This window comes from Leptopilina heterotoma, unplaced genomic scaffold (genome assembly GCF_015476425.1).
Source record: "Leptopilina heterotoma isolate Lh14 unplaced genomic scaffold, ASM1547642v1 Lhet_365, whole genome shotgun sequence".
NCBI classification, from domain to species: domain Eukaryota; kingdom Metazoa; phylum Arthropoda; class Insecta; order Hymenoptera; family Figitidae; genus Leptopilina; species Leptopilina heterotoma.
In genome coordinates, this window is record NW_025111046.1 from 953,511 (window position 1) to 973,267 (window position 19,757).

The 19,757-nt window shown below is 21.7% G+C and overlaps 1 protein-coding gene across 1 annotated transcript; it reads left to right on the plus strand.

Moving 5' to 3' along the window:
• The first annotated feature begins 11,839 nt into the window (after positions 1-11,839).
• On the plus strand, positions 11,840-16,972 carry LOC122505704 (glycine-rich cell wall structural protein). The gene is made up of 2 exons (XM_043617488.1): positions 11,840-11,872; positions 15,649-16,972. The coding sequence occupies exons 1-2, from the start codon at positions 11,855-11,857 to the stop codon at positions 16,249-16,251; spliced, it is 621 nt and encodes a 206-aa protein (XP_043473423.1). The 5' UTR covers positions 11,840-11,854; the 3' UTR covers positions 16,252-16,972.
• The last annotated feature ends 2,785 nt before the right edge of the window (positions 16,973-19,757 follow it).

Sequence of the window (19,757 nt, forward strand, 5' to 3'; positions counted from 1 at the left end):
GCTCAAGTGTAGTATAAATTTGTGATGAAACTTGATTTAAGTTGACGATTTGATGACTCTGATTATTATTTAACACTGACAATCATCGGCCCCTTGAAAAATCTTCATCATCATGAATTATAATTAAGACATGAAAAAGAATGCTAATTTTTCTCTATATATTGGAAAATTGATAAAGATCTTCTCTATTCGCGCGTGATCGTGAAAATTTCAAAATCATTATTTTTTTCTCAAACAATAGAAATTGTTTCTTGAAAGAAAAAAAACTAATAGAAAAATACGATTACAAGTTAATCTATCCTTTTTTTCTATTCAAGTCTTTAGCTCAACTAATTAGATCGTCGCGCAAGTCACCGATAAAAGTTGACTTGAAAAAAATTTAATTTTGAGTAAAAATTGAATTTTCCGAAACAAAAGAGGAAAGCAAAAAATTCTTTATTAAAAAATAATAAAACTTTATTAAGAAATGAAAAAGAAAATATTTTAAAAAATAAGGAAACAAAGAAACCGAATTTTAAAATTGATTAAAAAATAAATTAATAATTAAATAACTGGAATACAAAATAAACAATAAAATGAACAATTCGAGGAATAATTAAACTTTTTTCTGGTTTTTAATTATTTTTATTTCGCCAACTTCTTTTTATTCTATTATTGATTTTTATTTATTTATTTATTTATTTATGATGGTTTCTTTCTAAATAACTAATTAAAAAAACATTATGATGCACTAAATTAAAAATTTTTAATCTAAACCTAGAAAAATTGTCTTGTTTTATGTTTTATTATTTAATTAACTAACAAACAAAAAATGAAAATATTCTACATTCAAGCGAAATATTTTTGTTTTCAGAGGATTTTTCCTAAAAATATGAAATTACTTTTTTCTGAGTAAGAAACAACAAAAATAATTAGAAAACAATGAAAAAAAATAGTAAAATAATTTTCTAAATAATAAAAATAAGGAAATAAATTGTGAAAGAAAAATAATTAAAAAAAGAAAAATAATCCGAAACGTGAATAATAAATAATTTTCTAAATAATAAAAAAATGAAGTGAAAAAAATATTTAAATAGAAAACAGTAAAATAAAAATAATTAAAGACTAACAATAATTACTAAAACAAAAATATCTCAAATAATTCATAGTCAAATAACAAAATAATAAATAATTTTTAAATAAAGTAAATGGTTAATGAAATAAATTAATAAGAAGAAAAAAATAATTAAGAAAACGAAAATAACTACAGCATTTGATAAAGAAAATAATAAATAATTCGAAATCTCGATTATTCTGAAATTCTTCAATTAAATAATATTATAAAAAAAAATTCAAATAATTAAAAAAAAATTCAATTAAACTTTTTGAAAAAATTAATTCTACATATAATTATTTATTCAGAATTTCAAAGTTTTAATTTGAAACCTTTTTAAAATTCAATTATTTTTAAAAATTTACGCTATAATGCTTTTAACATTCAATTAGATATTATCTCAAATTTTAACTGAAATTCATTTCTAAATTAATATTTATTAAAAAAATCTACGACAATTCTATTATTCAAATACAAAAATAAATAATTTATTGAAGAATTAAATGTTTCTCAAAATTGAATTCTCATAAAGAATTTTATTAACAAAATTTTAAATAATTGAATTACCTTGACAAGTTTTGTATAAATTTTTTTAAACAATTTCACTTTTCGAGAAATTTGATTAAAATTGTATTAAAAATAATTGAACTTAGCCAAAGAATTTTATAAGAGTTTTTGAAAATAATTCAAAGCCTATGAAATTTTAATTATTTATAAAAATAATTAAATGTTTGCGTAGAATTCTATTAAATTTTTTTTTAAATAATTGAATACTTTTAGCAAATTTTATTGAAGTAGCAGTTATTAAAAATCATTGAATTAAGGAAAGTTTTTCAAAAAAAATTGAAATTTTGCCAAGAATTTTATTAAAATTTTTGAAAATAATTGAATTGTGAAAAAGAATTTTATTATTTATAAAGATAATTGACATTCTGACGAGAATTTTTTTAAATTTTTGAACATAATTGAATTTCTGTAAAGAATTATACGAATTTTATTAAAATTTCTTTTTAAATAATTGAATTCTCTTGTGAAATTTTATTCAAATAAAAGATGTTGAAAATAATTGAATTTTGACAAATTTTTGAAATTAATTAAATTTCTACAAAATTAATTAAATTTCTACAAAGAAATTAAAAAAAAAATTTTTTCAAAATTATTTTGAAAAAAAAATTGAATTGTTACAAAAAATTTCATTAAAATTTTGGAAAATAATTAAATTCTTTGAAGAAATTCACTTAAAAACGTAGTAAAAATAATACCTAAATTCTAATAAATAAATTGTAGCAAAGGTTTTTGAAATACTTGATATTCTTTGATGAATTTTAATACAAATTTTAAGAATAATTACATTTTTCGAGGAATTAAATTAAAATTATATTAAAAGTAATTGAAAGTCTGCGATGAGTTTTATTTATTTATAAAAATAATTGAATTCCAAAAAAGAATTTTATTATTTATGAAAATAATTGAATAATAATTTCTGAAAATAATTTGTAAATAATTGAATTCTTGTGAAACGCAAACATTAAATATTTGCGTAGAATTTTATTAAAATTTCGTTTAAATAATTAAATTCTTTTGTCAAATTTTATTATTTATTTTATTATTTATTTTATTATTTATTTTATTTTTTTTATTTATTTTATTTAATTGAGGAAATTTTTGAAAAATAATTGAAATTATTGAATTAATTTGAATATTTTTGATAAAAATAAATTTGCGATATAAAAATAAAAAAAACAGAAATAATTCAAATATAGAATAAAGAAGAAAATAGAAAATTTTTTAAGCAATAAATTAAAAAATAAAACATGCATAGTAATGAATAAATAATATTTATATACCAAAATAAATAAATAATAAACAAATAAATTTACAGAAACACAACAGAATAGAAAAAAATTAGTTAAAAAAATAATAAATTAAAAACGTAATTGTTGATTTTGCGCGCGATATAAAAAAAAAGTGAATTAAAGACAAAAGGAGAATCTCTAAATAAAATGTATATTAGAATTAATTTGAAACGTTCACTTTGCAAACAGTAAAGGTATCAGGAAGAAAAGTGCAATCACTCTGTGTATATACATATATATAGGCTCTATAAGAAACGCTTCCGCACATTTAGTCGACGTAATCTTGAAGCGTTTTCGCACGCGGATGATCTACGATATTTATATATATGTATATAGTGGACTGTCCAGCAATGAAGCATTTTACTGTGAAATAAAATATATATATATTGGATCTCGAAGAAACGAGAGGGAAAACGCTTTCTTCAATAAGGTGGAATCCAATTACCCGTTCATGAACTTTTGATCCACTTTATCCGTTGAAGAAGTCAATTGATCTTCACTTTGCCATTCCTCCCAACCTCCCAAATGGACCATCAATAAATGTAAGGAAATTTTTCGAAGACATCTTCAAATTAAGTGCAATTTTATATCCTGAGCCATAATTTTTTTTTTTAAATATCTCATTGAAAGTAATAAAGTATGAATATATAACTTACGATATTTGAATATGAATTGAAAAAAAATTAAAGAATTTAAATTATTTTAATCTAATTAAAATACTGAATTATTTTATAATTAAAATTGCAATTTATTTAATTAATTTAGCTTGATTGGAATATTTAATTATATTAACTAAATTATAATATATTTAATTAGTTTAATTCAATTACAAATTTAAATAATTTAATTCAATTATACAAGGTTACCACAAAACTTTAATTTTTGTTTTTCCCTGACTTTACCCTGATTTCTAGACAAAATTTTCACTTTATCCCTGACCCTGAAGAATATTCTGATTTTAAATAAATTTTTAAACACGAAGAAATCCGAGTCTTCGACTCGGAGTGTTTTATAATAAATTTAAGATGACAGAGTGATAAAATCATTATTTCATATCATAAGAATATTGAAACTATAAAACCAAAAATTTCAAAAATTTTAATTTGAACCCCTTTTAAAATTCAATTATTTCTAAAAAATTCACGCTATAATGCTTTTAATATTCAATTATAATTTATAATTTTAAATTTTAACTGAATTTCATTTTTAAATCAATTTTTATATGAAAATTCTACGAGAATTCGATTATTTAAATACAAAAATTAATAAATTATTGAATGATTGAATGTTTCTTTAAATTGAAATTTTGCCAAGATTTTCATATCAAGAATTTTTAAAATAATTAAATTCTTTCGGCGAATTTAAAAAAAAAAAATTTTAAGAATAAGTGCAATTTTCTATTTTTTTATTTAAAATTATATAAAAAAATATTTGCAATTCTACAATAAGTTTTGTTATTTATGAAAATAATTGAATTATTGCAACGAATTTTATTAAAAAATTTTTTAAAGAATTGAATTTCGGAGACAAATATTATTATTATTTATGAAAATAAGTACTTTTTTGTGAAGAATTTTATTCAATTTTTTTATTTACTTATTCAAATTTATTCAAATTCTGCGATAAATTTTGTTATTTATGAAAATAATTGAATTGTTGCAACGAATTTTATTAAAAAATTTTTGAAATAATTGAATTTCTCAGAATTGAAAATAATTGAAATCTGACAAAGAATTTTATTAAATTTGTTATTAAATAATTGAATTTCTGTGAAAATGTTTATTTTTGCAAAGAATATTGAATTCTTGGGAAGAATTTTATTAAAATTTCTTATAAATAATTGAATTGTTTCGAAGATTTTTACAAAAAATTGTTGACAATAATTGTATTCCTAGGAAGAAGATTATATTTTACTAAAATAATTGTATTCTATGACCAATTTTATTATAATTTTTCAAATTATTATAAAATATTTTATCAAAATTCTTTAAAATAATTGAATTCTTGTGAAAAATTTTATTATTTATGAAAATAAATGAAATTTGACGAAGAATTTTATTCAAATTTGTTTGTATAATTGAATTCCCATAAAAAAATGTATTATTTGTGAAAATAATTGAATTCTTAAGAAGAATTGTATTAAAAATAATTGAATTGTAAATAGGAAAATTTTATTAAAATGCAAGTTTATTAACTAAATCTTGTAAAGAATTTTGTCAACATTTTTTTTTCAAATAATAGAATTTTTAAAAGAATTTTATTTACATTTTTCGAAATAATTATATTTGTCAGAACTATTTTTTTCAATTCTCTCAATATATTTTAATTCTTTCGAGAAACTTAATTAAAAAATGAAAAATAATTGAATTTTTGAGAAGAAATTTGTAAAAAATTAGTAAGTAATTAAATTCCTGTAAAATTTTTATTATAATTTTCAATTGAATTTTTTTGAAAAATTTAATAAAAATACTAGATAATAAAAATAATTGAAATGAGAAAATTTTTTGAAAATAATTGAATTTCGGATAAGAATTTTATTATTTATATTTATAAAGAGAATTTAAATTTTGACGAGAATTTTTTTTTTATTTTTTAACATAATTAAATTTATTGCGAAATAGTTTATCACTTTTGCAATTAATTAAATTTATGTAATCAGTTGTTCTTAAAAAATTTCTATTTAAATTCATTAAAAATAAATATTTTCTAAAATTTCAAATTAAAACTTTTTAAGTTTATCTGTTTATATGAAGATTGTAAACGCAACACTTTTGAAATTTAATTAATTTTGAAATTATTAAGTAAAATTAATTTTTAAATAATTTCTAAGTAATAATTTTATACTTCTTCAAGAATTAAGTTATTTAAAAAGAAATTATTGTCAGAAATAGAAAAAATCTATCTAAATTTGAATTAGCAAAAATGTTTTCGAATTTAAATAATTAGTAACTGACTATTTGCTTTTGAATTAGTAAATTTTACTAATGAATTAGTCCTTTTTGAGAACGAGTTCCATATTTAATTATCAAATTCATAGAATTTGAAATATCTATTTACACACTAGAAATAAATTATAAACAATAAATAAATGATAAAATATTATTATTATTATTATTTTCATTATTATTATTATCATAAATAAAATATTAATTTTTACCGAATGTTAATTACGAAATACAAAAAATACAAAAGGTAAAAAAACATCCTTTCCTTTTTGTTATTATCGAATATCGATTATTATATTTTTCTTTCTCTCTTTTCTTTATTATTTTCTTTTTGTTAATTAACTTTCCTGTCCTGTTTAAAGGAAATAATTTTTAAATTGCAACTTTTTGTAATATTCATTATCTTAAAAGTATAATGTAAATAATTGAAGTTTTTGAGAAGAATATCTTGCTGAATTATATAGTATATCCAATTACGCAAGCGATTCTTCATTAACCAAGTTACACGTCTCTAGACGATGACTTTATTACACAGATATATACAACTAGGTGAATATATATCTTATGCAAGGATTTCATTTACATTTTTTTGCAATTTTCACATTTTGCTTTTAAAATCTTTTTTTTTCAAACCCATTATAATCGAACAGGAAGAGTAATAATTTTTGCCTTCCTTCAAGCCGTATATAATATATATAAAGTTTCATTTACAAATTTAAATAAACAAATTGAAAAAACAGAAAATAATTTAATTGTTTTTTTAAAATTAAATTTAGTGCTTTTTTAGAATTTACTACTGTTAAGCATTTTTATTATTGTTAGCATTTATTATTTTTATTATTTTATTCTTATTATTAGTTTTTTTCGACTTCAATTATTATTTTTAGTATTATTTATGCCTTTTTTATTTTTATTATTTCTGCGTTTGTTATTTCTTTATTATTATTTTCATTATTTAATTTTTACACTCAGAGAAAAGTTTTATATCCTATAATTTATTTTATTTAAATAAAAGTATATTTGTCCCAGAGCCAAGTAGGTTATTTATTTGTTTAGAATAAAAATTTTATTAGCCATAAATAAAACTTTTATTTCAATTTTGAACCAAATAAAATTTATTCGAAACAAATAAGTCTAGTTAGCTGAGTCAAATATACACTGAAAAAAATTATTTGATTCAAAGAACCGATTACTTGACTATTATCAAATAAATATTTACTTCAATCAAATAATTTTTTTCTGAGTTAATTAAATGGTGTTTGCTTCAAATACTGAAAATATTGGTTCAAATAAAATTTATTCGATTTAAATAAAAATTATTTGATTCAAGTAAATATTTATTTAATTTAAACTTTTAAACAAAAAGTAATTGATTCAAATAAATATTTATTTGATTCAACTGGATTTAATAAATAGATCAAAATAAACAAATAAATAAGAAAAATAAACAAAATAAATAATTAAAAAAAATTTTTAAAATACAAATCAGTTATATTTTTGTCAAATAAATTTTTTTTCAGTGCATTAGTAGGAGAAATTGAATCGATTGTATTTAATATTTAGTAGTAAAAATAAAAATTATACAAAGAAATTAAATAATGAAAATTATTTACTTTTTATTTTTTTTTCTAAAAATATCAAAAATTGCATATTGAGACAATTGCTTTGCGTAATTTACAGTATGAAAATTATTTGTATTACGTCAATAAAAGCAGTTTTTTGATATTACTGAGGATACAATTTTACACGGAGGGGTTTCTTAATTTGAATGATTTATCTGCAAGGTAAATTAGTTACCTCACGTATCATGGTAATAGAAGCAAGTGTTGATGATTGCCACGAGTTTGTTCTTTCTCATTTCAAAAAGAATGCGCAAAACACAATATTTATTACAATTTCTTCACTATATTATCTCACCATCGAAAATACTTCTTCAAAATTATCTAATAATACCGCATTTTTTTATAAAATGGTCATTTAATGTGTATTTTACGCACTTCATATTTCTAATCATCAAAATTTAATTTATTTATTTTGTTTATTTATTTTATTTCTAAAACTTTTATTTTTTTGTTTAATTTTTTTTTCGTTGTTTCCTATATTCATTTATTATATTTTTAATAATATATTTATTCATTTCATCATAACTTTATTTATTCGATTCTATGTTATTTTTTTAATTTTATTAATTTTAATTATTTTATTCCTGCTCTTATTTATTTTATTTATTTACCCAATATCACGGCCAGTTCTCTATAGGAATATAATTATAGAATTTCAATACATTACAAAAAATTTAACAAAAAATAATTAAAATTATTATCAAATATTTAATAATAATTATTAAAAACCACGATTATTTTATAGACTTAAAAAAAATTGTTCATAATGGAAATAAAGATTAATAATTGTCGATTTAATAAATAATAATAATAAATAATAATGATGATTATAATATTCATATTTGTTTATTCATTTGTATATAGAATAAATACTAATATTCTTAAAGTTGAAATACAATTTTCTAAAAATTAGAAATGGTAATTTTTTGAATAATTCGAAAATAAAAAGTCTGCGCGTTTTGAAATTAAATTAAAGAGAATTTTTGGCTACAAAAATTTCTATGAAATTTTTATTTATTTTTCTTCTATTAAAATAGATATACGCACGTGAATTATAATATTTTATTCGCACGATAAAAAAAGAGGAACAACTATAATATTATGTATATATATATGTGTATATATATAGAGAGAAAATAATTATTACTTTATTTAGTACTATTATTAGCAAAAGTTATATTCCAAGAATGATGTTTTATTAAACGTAAATATCAGTTTTTGATAAATATATTACTCATGTAATAATATTGATATAGACAGAGCTCCTTTACTTTCTAAACTATTGGACATTCTTTTATAATTTGCCATTTTTTATCCATCGATTAAGTAACTTCCAACTTTCAGGATTCTTTATTTACTGTGGAGGAGAATATTTTTTTTTTCTAAATTTATTTTGACAGTATTTTAGTTAACATTTTATTACCAAAGTCTTTTTTTTCCCAAAGAAGAAGAAGAAGAAATCTTTTTTATTATTAAAATTATAGAAATATGTTTTGCCTAATGGTTTTAGTCATTAGGCCAAAACGAAGAAATTTAAACATCTTTTATATTTATATATAATTCATGATTACCAAAAATATTTAATTATTTAAATTTACATTTTTTTAATTATCATAATATTATTATTATTATTTGTAAATAATAATTGTCAATTAATTTTTATAATAATTTAAATAGCTCACGTTTAAAAAAATTATTACAGGTCAGTAATGTGTAATTTTATCTATATAAATTTTTTTCTAATGGTTATTTTTATGGGAAAAAGTTTATTCTTATCATTGACAATAATTTGAATAATTATTTTATTATTATTTATAATTATATTACTTATTGTGTATGATTTGTTGTTATAATTAAATGAAAAATATAATTTAAATAATAAACTACTCAAAAATATATATAAACTTTTATTTTTATTATTTTTAGTAAACAATAAAATTCTATTTAGAATTTATTTCCAATTTTTTAAAATAAGAAAATTTACTCAAGCAAGTTTATTAAAATATTGCAAATAAAATTGAATTCTTTCGAAGAATTTCATTAATTTTTCTTTAAGAATATCGATTTTGATAATAATTGTAATTAATAATTTTATTATTAAATTTTATTAAAATTATTGATAGAAAATTAAAGTCATCAACAATTTTATTATTTTTCGTAAGTAATCACATTTTTTTAAAGGATGTCTTTGAAGTTTTTTAAATAATTTTAATTCAAAAATTTGAAAAAAAAATTAAATTCTATGAAGGATATCTTTTGAATTTTCAAAATAATATAGTGTCTGTTAATAATCATAAATAAAAATTTTATTATTGAATTTTATTAAAAATTTTTGAAAATTATTGGATACTTCCCAGAATTTTATTACAATTTTTCAAAAATAACTGATTTGTTTTGAGAAATTTTATAAAAATTCTACTGAAAATAGTTGAATTCATTTGAAGAAATTTATTATTTTTAAAAATAATTGAATTGTTATAAAAAATGTTATCAGAACATTTGAGAATAATTGAATTCTTTCGAAGAATTTCATTAATTATTTTGAATAGAATCGATTTTGATAATAATTGTAAAAAACAATTTTATTAGTAAATTTTTATTAAAATTATTGACAGAAAATTAAATTCTTCCCAACAATTGCATTAGTTTTCGTAAATAATTAAATTTTTTCAAGAAATTCTTTGAATTTGTTTAAAATTATGTAGTTTTTTAAATAATTTTAAATAAAAAATTTGATAATAATTGAATTTTACAAATAATTTTTTATAACTATTTAAAATATTAGTGTCTGTTAACAATTACAATTACAAATTTGATTATTAAAATTGATTAAAATTCTTTGGGAATTATTGAATTCTTTCCAGAATTTTACTACAATTTTTGAAAATCACTGAATTTTTTTGAGAAATATTTTTAAAAATTCTACTTAAAATAATTTAATTTATTTGAAGAAATATAAATTTCTTCAAATGATTTTTAAATTATTTTCAGTAGAATTTATTTATTTATAGAATTTATTTATTTAGAATTATTTATTAAAATAATTGAATTATCAAAAATGTTATCAAAACTTTTCAGAATAATTGAATTGTTTAGAAACATTTTATTAAAATTTTTAAAAATAATTAAATCCTTTAAAGAAATTTTTTAAAAATTTTATCGAAAATAATTGAATTCCTTAGAAAAAATTTATTAATTAGTAAAGAATTAAATTATTAAATTTAACTCTTGCGAAAATGTTTACTATTTATTAAAATATTTAAAATAATTCAAATAGTTCCAAGAATGTTATAAAAATTTAAAACAATAATTGAATTGTTTCAAAAAATTGTAATAAAAATTTATGAAAATAAATGAATTCCTGCGAGAAATTTCTATATTTTTGATAATAATTAAATTCTTTCCAAGAATTTTATAAAAAATTTTGGAAATAATTATCGATAATAAAGTAAAATTTTAAAAATTTTGAATTTAAAATATTAAAGTTAAGAAAAATAAAAAAAAAATTTTTATTGAAAATAAAAAATCTTGCAATTTGCATAATAATATAATAAATGGAAGATATCATTTCGCGCCTAAAATTTTTGTAATACATAATTTGTTTTTTTATTAAATTTAAAAATTAAATTGTCAATTCTATTAATAGAAATACACGTAGAATTATTATGTTCCTATGAGTAACAATATTTGTCGAAAATAAAATTTCTAACCCTGGGAGGAATCGAACCTTCACAATTTCAAGTTGCGCAAATTTTAGCGCCTTAACGACTGCAGCTATCATCGACGTCAATTGCTTCAAACAATTACTCAACAATTACAATTAAATCAAAATTTAGAATCTGTTACAATAACAAAATTCACTCTCTAAACCTGAATTATAAATGAAAAACTGTTTAATTTCTCAAAATTCTCTCCTTTCTTACACATTTTTGGCCAGCCACATTTTTTACTACAACTATTATTTCTCCTTATTCATTTCATTTTTTTTCAATTAAAACAAATAATTTCTCCTCAAAAATCGGATATATACTATCTTGCATCCGAGTTTTGTCCTATCCACATCAGGCACACAATATCAGATTGTGAGAGGAGAAAAAAAGTTTTGAATAAGATAGAAGAAAAAGGAAGAAGAAGAGGATGGGAAGGAGGAGGAGGAGGAGGGCATAGAAAGAGAAAGAGAGTATCTTCTCACTGTCGAATTACTCTCACTCGAAAGGCCCCCGTCTCTTCTTCAACCGGATCCCCACGCATCCCCCTTTTGCTTCACAAGGGGGGTATAAAAAACCCTGGTGCACCTTCCTCGGAGTCACAGACAAGAGCGGCATCGTTGAAGCCGACATGACTCCTTTCATCGCGGTAAGCAAAATAAAAAAAAATTTTTGTTTTTTTTTTATTTCCTTCAATCTACGAAACGGAAAATATCTAAAGAGAGAGTGTGCCCGCGCGATTGACTAAAAAAAAATAATAAATAAATACATAAGAAAGGGGAAAATTCAGGAATAATTCCTGATTTGTGAGAGCAGACCAAGAGCGAAGAACTATTTTTAAAAAAAAGTGTATTTTATTACTATTTAGTAGAAAAAGTAAAAACAAAGTGAAACTTAACGAAATTCTCAAAAGTGAAAGATTTCGCGATTCATGTTTGAAAGTGCATAATTAATCTTTAACTAAAGATCAATCGTTGACGCTCGCGACGCGAATTAATTTTAATCAGTGTTTTGCGTGTTTGTCTATTGTTATTAAAGTTTCTATTTTTTTTTCTTTTTTTTTTAGTTTTCAGTAATAAAATAACCAAAAAAATCTTAAAATCTAATAAAAAATAACTAAAAGAATTAAAATTTATATCAAACAAAATTAAAGAAACAATATTTTTTCAAATATTTTTTTTAGTGTCTTCAATTTTTGTATTATATTATTACTATAATATTGTAATACCACAATTATATTATTTTAATACTGTAATTGTTATATTATAATGCCATAATAATAATAATATTTTAATACTATAATTAAACTATTTTAATAGTATAATTGTAATATTATAATACTACAATAAATTATATTATAATAATATAATACTATTTTTTATTTTTGTGTATTTTCATTACTATTATTATTATTATTATTTTTATTACGATTATAATATAATTTTTAAAAAATATTTTATGTGCAAGAATCTCATAAGTAGAATTAAAATTTAATATTTAATATTTAAAAATTGTCGAACATTCCCAAAATTTTGTATTATTCTTGGATGTCAAACTTTTAAATTTGGGATACAAAATGCAATTTGATTTAAAGTTTCTTGGAATAAATGGTCGCTCTCAGTTTTGATTTATTTTTAAAAATAATTATTATTATTATTACTATTTTTAATATTATTATTTCTACTATAATAATATTATTAATAATAGAAATATAATAATAGATAATAAATAAATAAACAATTATAATTACAATTATAATGTATAATAATAATTATTATTATCATCAGTAATATAATTATTTATTTATTTTTATTCTCTTCAGTAAAATGAATTTTTTATTATATTTTATTGTTTTGTTTTTCTCGATTCTCCCTTATTTATTTCAATTCTAATTTTTTCATTTTTTTCCTCTCGTTATTTGTTTTTTGTTCATTTTTTCCCCAATTTTCCGTGAATACATAATTTTTTTGATTTTTCTACTCTCTCTTTATTTTTTTCTACATTTTGCTTTCCTACTTTTGTTTCTTCAATTTTATTCCTTTCTAACTTTCTTCTCCTGTTTTTTAAATTTTTTTCAATTTTTCTTTTCATTTTATTACTTTTATTTCTTCTTTTTTTTATAGGTACGTTTCTATTCTTTTTTTTCTTAAATTTTTCTTGTGCATTAATTTTCTTTTTTTCTTCTTCTTCTTTTTACAAATAAGTCTTCTACATTTTCTTTACTTAATATTTTCCCTTTTCGTATTTTTCTTTCTTCTAACTATTATATTTTCCTTTTCTTATTTTCTTCTACCATATTCCTTTCTTCTTCTTCTCTTTTTTATTTTTTTTTCTTCTTCTTTTCTTTTTTTTCCGTCTATTTTCTGTCCACGTTATCTTTCCTTTTCTAACTAATCTTTTTCTTTCTTCTTTCCTTACATTTTTTCTACCTTTCTCTTTTTTATCTCCTCTTTTTTGATCTTTTCATTTTCTACTTTTCTTTTTGAACTTTATCTTCTATTTAGTTTTTCTACCTTTTTTTAAAACTTTTTCTTTTCTATTTTCCTATTTTGTACGATTCCTTAATTAATTCATTTATTTCATCAATTTACATTTTTCACTTTTCCTTTTGCTTTTTACTTTTTACTTTCGTAGTTTTTCTTCTTCTACTTATTTTTTGTCTACTTTTTTTCTTATTTATAAAACTCTCCTTTTTTTGTATTTCTTTTCTCCTTTCTCCCCTTTAACATTTTTACCTTTCTTTCTTTAACCTTTTTTCTTCTTTTATCTATTCTTTTTCAATATTTTCTTTTCCTTTTTATAACTCTTCTTTCTCTATTTTTTTCCTTTCCTATTCTTCTTGAATCCTCCCCTTTTCTACCTATTCTTTTTCCACATTTTTTGCTTTTCCTATTCTTCTTGAATTTCTTTTTCTACCTATTCCCTTTTCTACCTATTCTTTTCCCATATTTTTTTTTGCTTTTTCTATTCTTCTTGAATCATTCCCCTTTTTACCTATTCTTTTCCCATATTTTTTTTGCTTTTTCTATTCTTCTTGAATCGTTCCCTTTCTACCTATTATTTTCCATATTTTTTGCCTTTCCTATTCTTCTTGAATAATTCCCTTTTCTACCTATTCTTTTTCTACATTTTCTTGAATTTCCTATTCTTCTTGAATCATTTCCCTTTCTAACTATTCTTTTTCCACATTTTTTTTTTTGTTTTCATACCTTTCCCGTTTTTAAACTCAAAGAACCTATTATTTTTCTACCTTTTTCCACAATTTTTCCTTCCTTTACTTTTCTCTACCTATTCCTTTTTTTCCTTTTTTACTTCTCCTTTCCCTATTTTTCCTTCCTTTACCTTTTTCTATTTTTCTTTTTTGTACTTTTATCTATTCCTACTTTTTTTATTTTCTCTCGTATTTTTGAATTTCTACCTATTCACTTTTCACATTTCTACCTATTAATTTTTTTTTCTGTAACTTTCCTTTTTCTACCTACTTTTTCCAACCTTTTCTTTTCCTATTTTTTACTTTTTATACTTTTCCTTCCACTTTCCTTTGCCTATTTTACCTTTTTGTACTCTACTACCTACTTTATTACATTTTCCTATTTTTTCTTCTTGTGCTTTTTTCCTCTATTCCTTCCATTTTTTTCTCCTTCCATTTTTGAATATCTACCTATTTTTTCCACCTTTTTTTTCGTTTCGTAACTTTCCTACTTCCACCTTTTCTTTTTCTACCCATTCTTTTCCTATTTTTCCATTTTCTACTTTTCCCACAACTTTTCCTTTTCTTTTTGTATTGTTTTTTTGTTTCTTTTCCTTTTCTTTCATTTTTTTTCATCTTTCCTTCTTCTACCTAGAAAAATTGGAAGAAGATGAAAATTGGAAAACAATTGGAAGAAGATGAAAATTGGAAAACAATTGGAAGAAGATGAAAATTGGAAAACAATTGGAAGAAGATGAAAATTAGAAAGAAAATTGGAAGAAGATGAAGGGCAAAAAGAATTGGAAAAAATATATTTTTTCCAATTCTTTTTCCCCTTCATCTTCTTCCAATTTTTTTTTCTTTCCCTGTCTCTACCTTTTATTCTTCTACGTTTTCTTTATCCACCCTTTTTTTCTTTTCTTTTTTTACTTTCCCTTTTTTTCTCCTTTTATCTTCCTCCCAATATTCACAATTTCTTCCTTCTCTCTTCTTCTCTCCATTTCTTCCAGTTCAAATTAATTTTAATTTAATTAATAATTAATACGTTAATAAATTATTTTTTCGATTTTTGTAAAACGTACAAAAGGTGAAAGAAAAAACAACAATCTTTCACTTTTTTTTAACAGAATAGACGACGTTTCGGTGGTTATTAATAATTAATTAATAATTAATTAGCTATTTAGCAATAAATTCCGTCTCAATTTTCAAAAAAATATTTCTTCTTCAAATTCCAGTGCATGATGGTCGGTCTGGCAGGGCTCGCCCTGGCTGAGCCACCAGTATCCTCCGGGTACAACTACAACAGACCCATCGGAGGAGGAGGAGGCGGCGGTGGTGGTGGTGGCTTCTCCCACGGAGGTGGAGGTGGCGGCGGAGGTTACTCCCTAGGAGGAGGCGGTGGTGGAGGTGGTGGTTACACTCAAGTATCACCCGGTGGTCAAACCAGCGAAGGTGCCTCCGTCGACGGAGCACTCCTCGAACAAATCCGTCAAATTCTCCTCAGAGAAGAGAGCCAATCCGGAGGTGGTGGATTCGGAGGCGGTGGCTTTGGAGGTGGTGGTGGTGGCGGATACCCAGCACCCAGTAGCAGTTACGGCGCTCCAAGTTCCAGTTACGGAGTCCCAAGCTCAAGCTACGGTGTCCCATCCATCAGCAGTCGTGTCGTTGGAATTGACCTCGAGGGCATCAGACAAGCAATCCAGATCGCTCAATTCAATCAAATCAGTCAAGGCTCCGGCGGCGGTTATCCCAGCGGACCAAGTGGCGGCTATCCCAGTGGTCCAAGTGGCGGTTATCCATCATCCCGCCCAAGTGGTAGCTACGGTGCTCCATTCTAATTCCCATCACAAAATAAGCAGAGCACCTTCAACCAACGCGTCATTCAAAAAACAACTTTCAATCTCCAGAATCCTATATTCCAATCGCATAAGAATCTGGACCTGATTACAACTCTTTGTCCCCGAAAATGTCTCCACACATCTCATTCAATATTGAGGCTATTTTTTATCTTGAGATGAAATTTGAAATTCAAATATACACCGCTACTTTGGGACATTGATTTGTTGAAGTAAAAAAGAAAGAAACAGTCGTAGCTTCAACATGTCAGGACCATAGTACCGCAACATCAGGAGAAATCATTATCATCATCATCATCATGAATTGTAATCGGAGAAATGTTGACGCGATACAACACAAAGATCTATTCCTTTCAATGGAGAAAGGGGGACAAAAAACCATATTATGCAGGGAATTTAAATTCCCCTGCAAAGGATCTCAACGAGATCGACAGATCGATCAGCAATAAATTCAGCATCGTTTTTGAAAAAAAAAACAAAATAAAATAAAATAAAGCGGAGAAGGAGGAGAGGCGTTAAAGAAGAAGTAGAGGCCGTGATTAACGCGAAAGCGTTCCCTTGTAAATACTTTTACACTTACACAAAGAAAACACAAGAAATAATTTTTTTTAAGTAGCTCATTCTGCATTATAGTCCCAAAGAAGAAAATAATTACGATCCGAAAGCAATTTTTTCTTTTCTTTAAAATCTTCCAAGTTTAAATTATTTTATAATTATATACATTATATATTATGTATTACCATACAACTTTATATTATTATATAATAATATATTATTACATTATATATTATTAAATTATTATATTATATATAATATATTATTATATATTATATTACTTATTATTATAATTATAACATTATATATTTCTACATGTTTATATAATTATATATTGTTATAATTACACAATATTGTTGATAATAATTTTAATAATTATATATAATTTGATATTTTTTTGTAAAATAATTTTTGCGTCTTGAATTCAAATTTTTTGAGTACGAGAGTGAGGATCTCTTTTGAATTGAGACTTGAATGCAAAAATGAGCTAGAGACCAAACACATGTATACAACTTACAAGAAAGAAAAAAAAGAAGAAGAAGTTTTAAGAGAACTCAATCTATTTTTTTACTCTATATAATATCTATGATAATTTTTTTTGTCATAACCACGCATTTTTTTACTGTATAAAGGCTTTTTTGTAGAAAAAAAATAAAAAATACGTCGCCACCGTTAAAATGAATGTTTCAAGTTTCTTTGCGCGTTACGTGCATTTCCTTGTTTAGAAAAACAACTTCCTGGATGATTCCCCGCTTAAATCTTCTCACTTTTACTTTTTTCCTTCATTTTTCATTTCTTCCACTCTTTTCTTTATCAAATGCGAATGTAATTTCTCAATTTTCCCCACGAGAGTTAAATTTGCAATAATAATAAAAAGGGTTTTTTATTATTATTATTATTATTATAAATAATAAACAATAAAGATTAAAAATAGTAAAAATAATAATGACAAATAAGAAATGAGTTTAAAAATGTATAAATGAAAAAAAGAAGCAAATGAGAAAATAAATCGAAAATCTAATAGATAATAAATAATAATAAAAATAAGTAAAATAAATAAGAATAAATAATAAATGGAAAAATAATAAACTTTCGTAAGCTTAAAATAACTAATAACAATATTATAGAACAATGAACAAGAAAATAAAAAGAATTAATAATCCAGTTATAATAAAATATAAATAATAAAAATAGCAGTCATAATTAGTAATATTAATAAAATAATACAGAAATTATTTATTCATTTCAACAATAAATAAAAAATAAAATACTTTTTATCTATTATTATAAAATAATAATATAATAGTAATAATAATAATTGTTGTTATTACTATTATTATTATTTGTTTATTTTTGTAAATAAATAAATAATAATTAGGCTTGTCCCTTATATTTGTTAAATAAATAATTATAATAATAATTGGGATTGTCCTGTATTATCAGTTAAATAAAAAAAAAACAAATGATAATAATAAAAATAAGAAGAATAAATAATAATAGAAATAATAGCAACAAGAACGACAATGATAATAATAAGAATAGTAATAATAATCCCAATAATAACAATAAATATTAAAATCGAGTTAAAATATTCAAAACGAGAGAAATCTAAATAATATAAATTGATTATCTATTATAGTTTCTTCGAAAATCTTTTATTCCACTTTTATTGATTTCCTCAATATTCTCGGGGCTTATCATATGAAAATGAATTTTTTTTTTTATTTAAAAAAGGTCATTGCCTTTCTCCTTTCACCAGAGTGTGCTATCCGAACCCTGAGGCAATATAAACTTCTGGTGCAGGAAATGTTGTTAAAAAAAAAAATTTTATTTTCTTATGCGTGTATACTATATGTATACATATATATTTGATCTGAAAAAGAGATGCAACGCGAAATATTTAGTCGCGCGATGGTCAAGAAGATTCGAAAGTCACTTGAACTTTTCAAAAAGACAAAGTGGGAATGATCCAAGAATTATGTCAATGATGTAGAGTTTATAATGGATGAAAAAAAAAAAATTTCGCGCAAAGAAAAGAAAAAGAAAGATCCTGCCGCAGGTTTCAGGTTTCGATTTCTTGGTTGTGTAGAGAATCGTGAGAAAGGCAAATTATTGGGGTCACAGGATCAGGAAGTCTTTTTCAAATGGTTATATAGAAGCAGTCGCAGCATCAGGCGGGAGGAGATGATAATTTATATAATTATAGAGAATTTTTTGAATTATTAATTTTTTTCTCTTTTTGGTATTTTTATTTATTTTTTTTTCTCTTTAACGCATAATGGATTTTATTGCTTTTTTCAATTAAACTCTATTTAGAATTTTAATTATGCATTTGTTGCATTTTAAAATCAAAAGTGCGGTAATTTATATTCATTTTTAATTTTTTACTTTTTTTCTTTATTGCTGTCTTTTATTTTATTATATATTAATTAGAAATTTATTTATAACTTCAGTTATTACTATTCTTCGGTTTTCTAATTTAATTATTCCTTTCATTTTTATTCTTAATTCTTTTTTCGATTTCTCATCTTTCCTAATTTGTTATATATTTTTTATATTATATATAACTTTATGTTTATTTATTTCATTTATTTATTTACATTGCAAGAATGCAATTAATTTAAAAAATTTTCATAAAATTTTTCTCAGAAATTCAATTATTTTTAAAAGTTTCAAAAAATTCTTCGTAATAATTCAATTATTTTAAATAGTGATTTTAATTCAATTTTTTAAAAGAAATTAATTATTTTTAAAATTTTAATAAAATTAATCGAAACAATTCAATTATTTTTTAAATAATTTTAATTAAATTATTCGAAAGACTTTAATTATTTTGAAAAATTTTTAATATCATTTAAAAAAATTCAATTATTATTTCCAAAAAATTTAATAAAATTCTTCACAAGAATTCAATTATTTTTACTAATAATAAT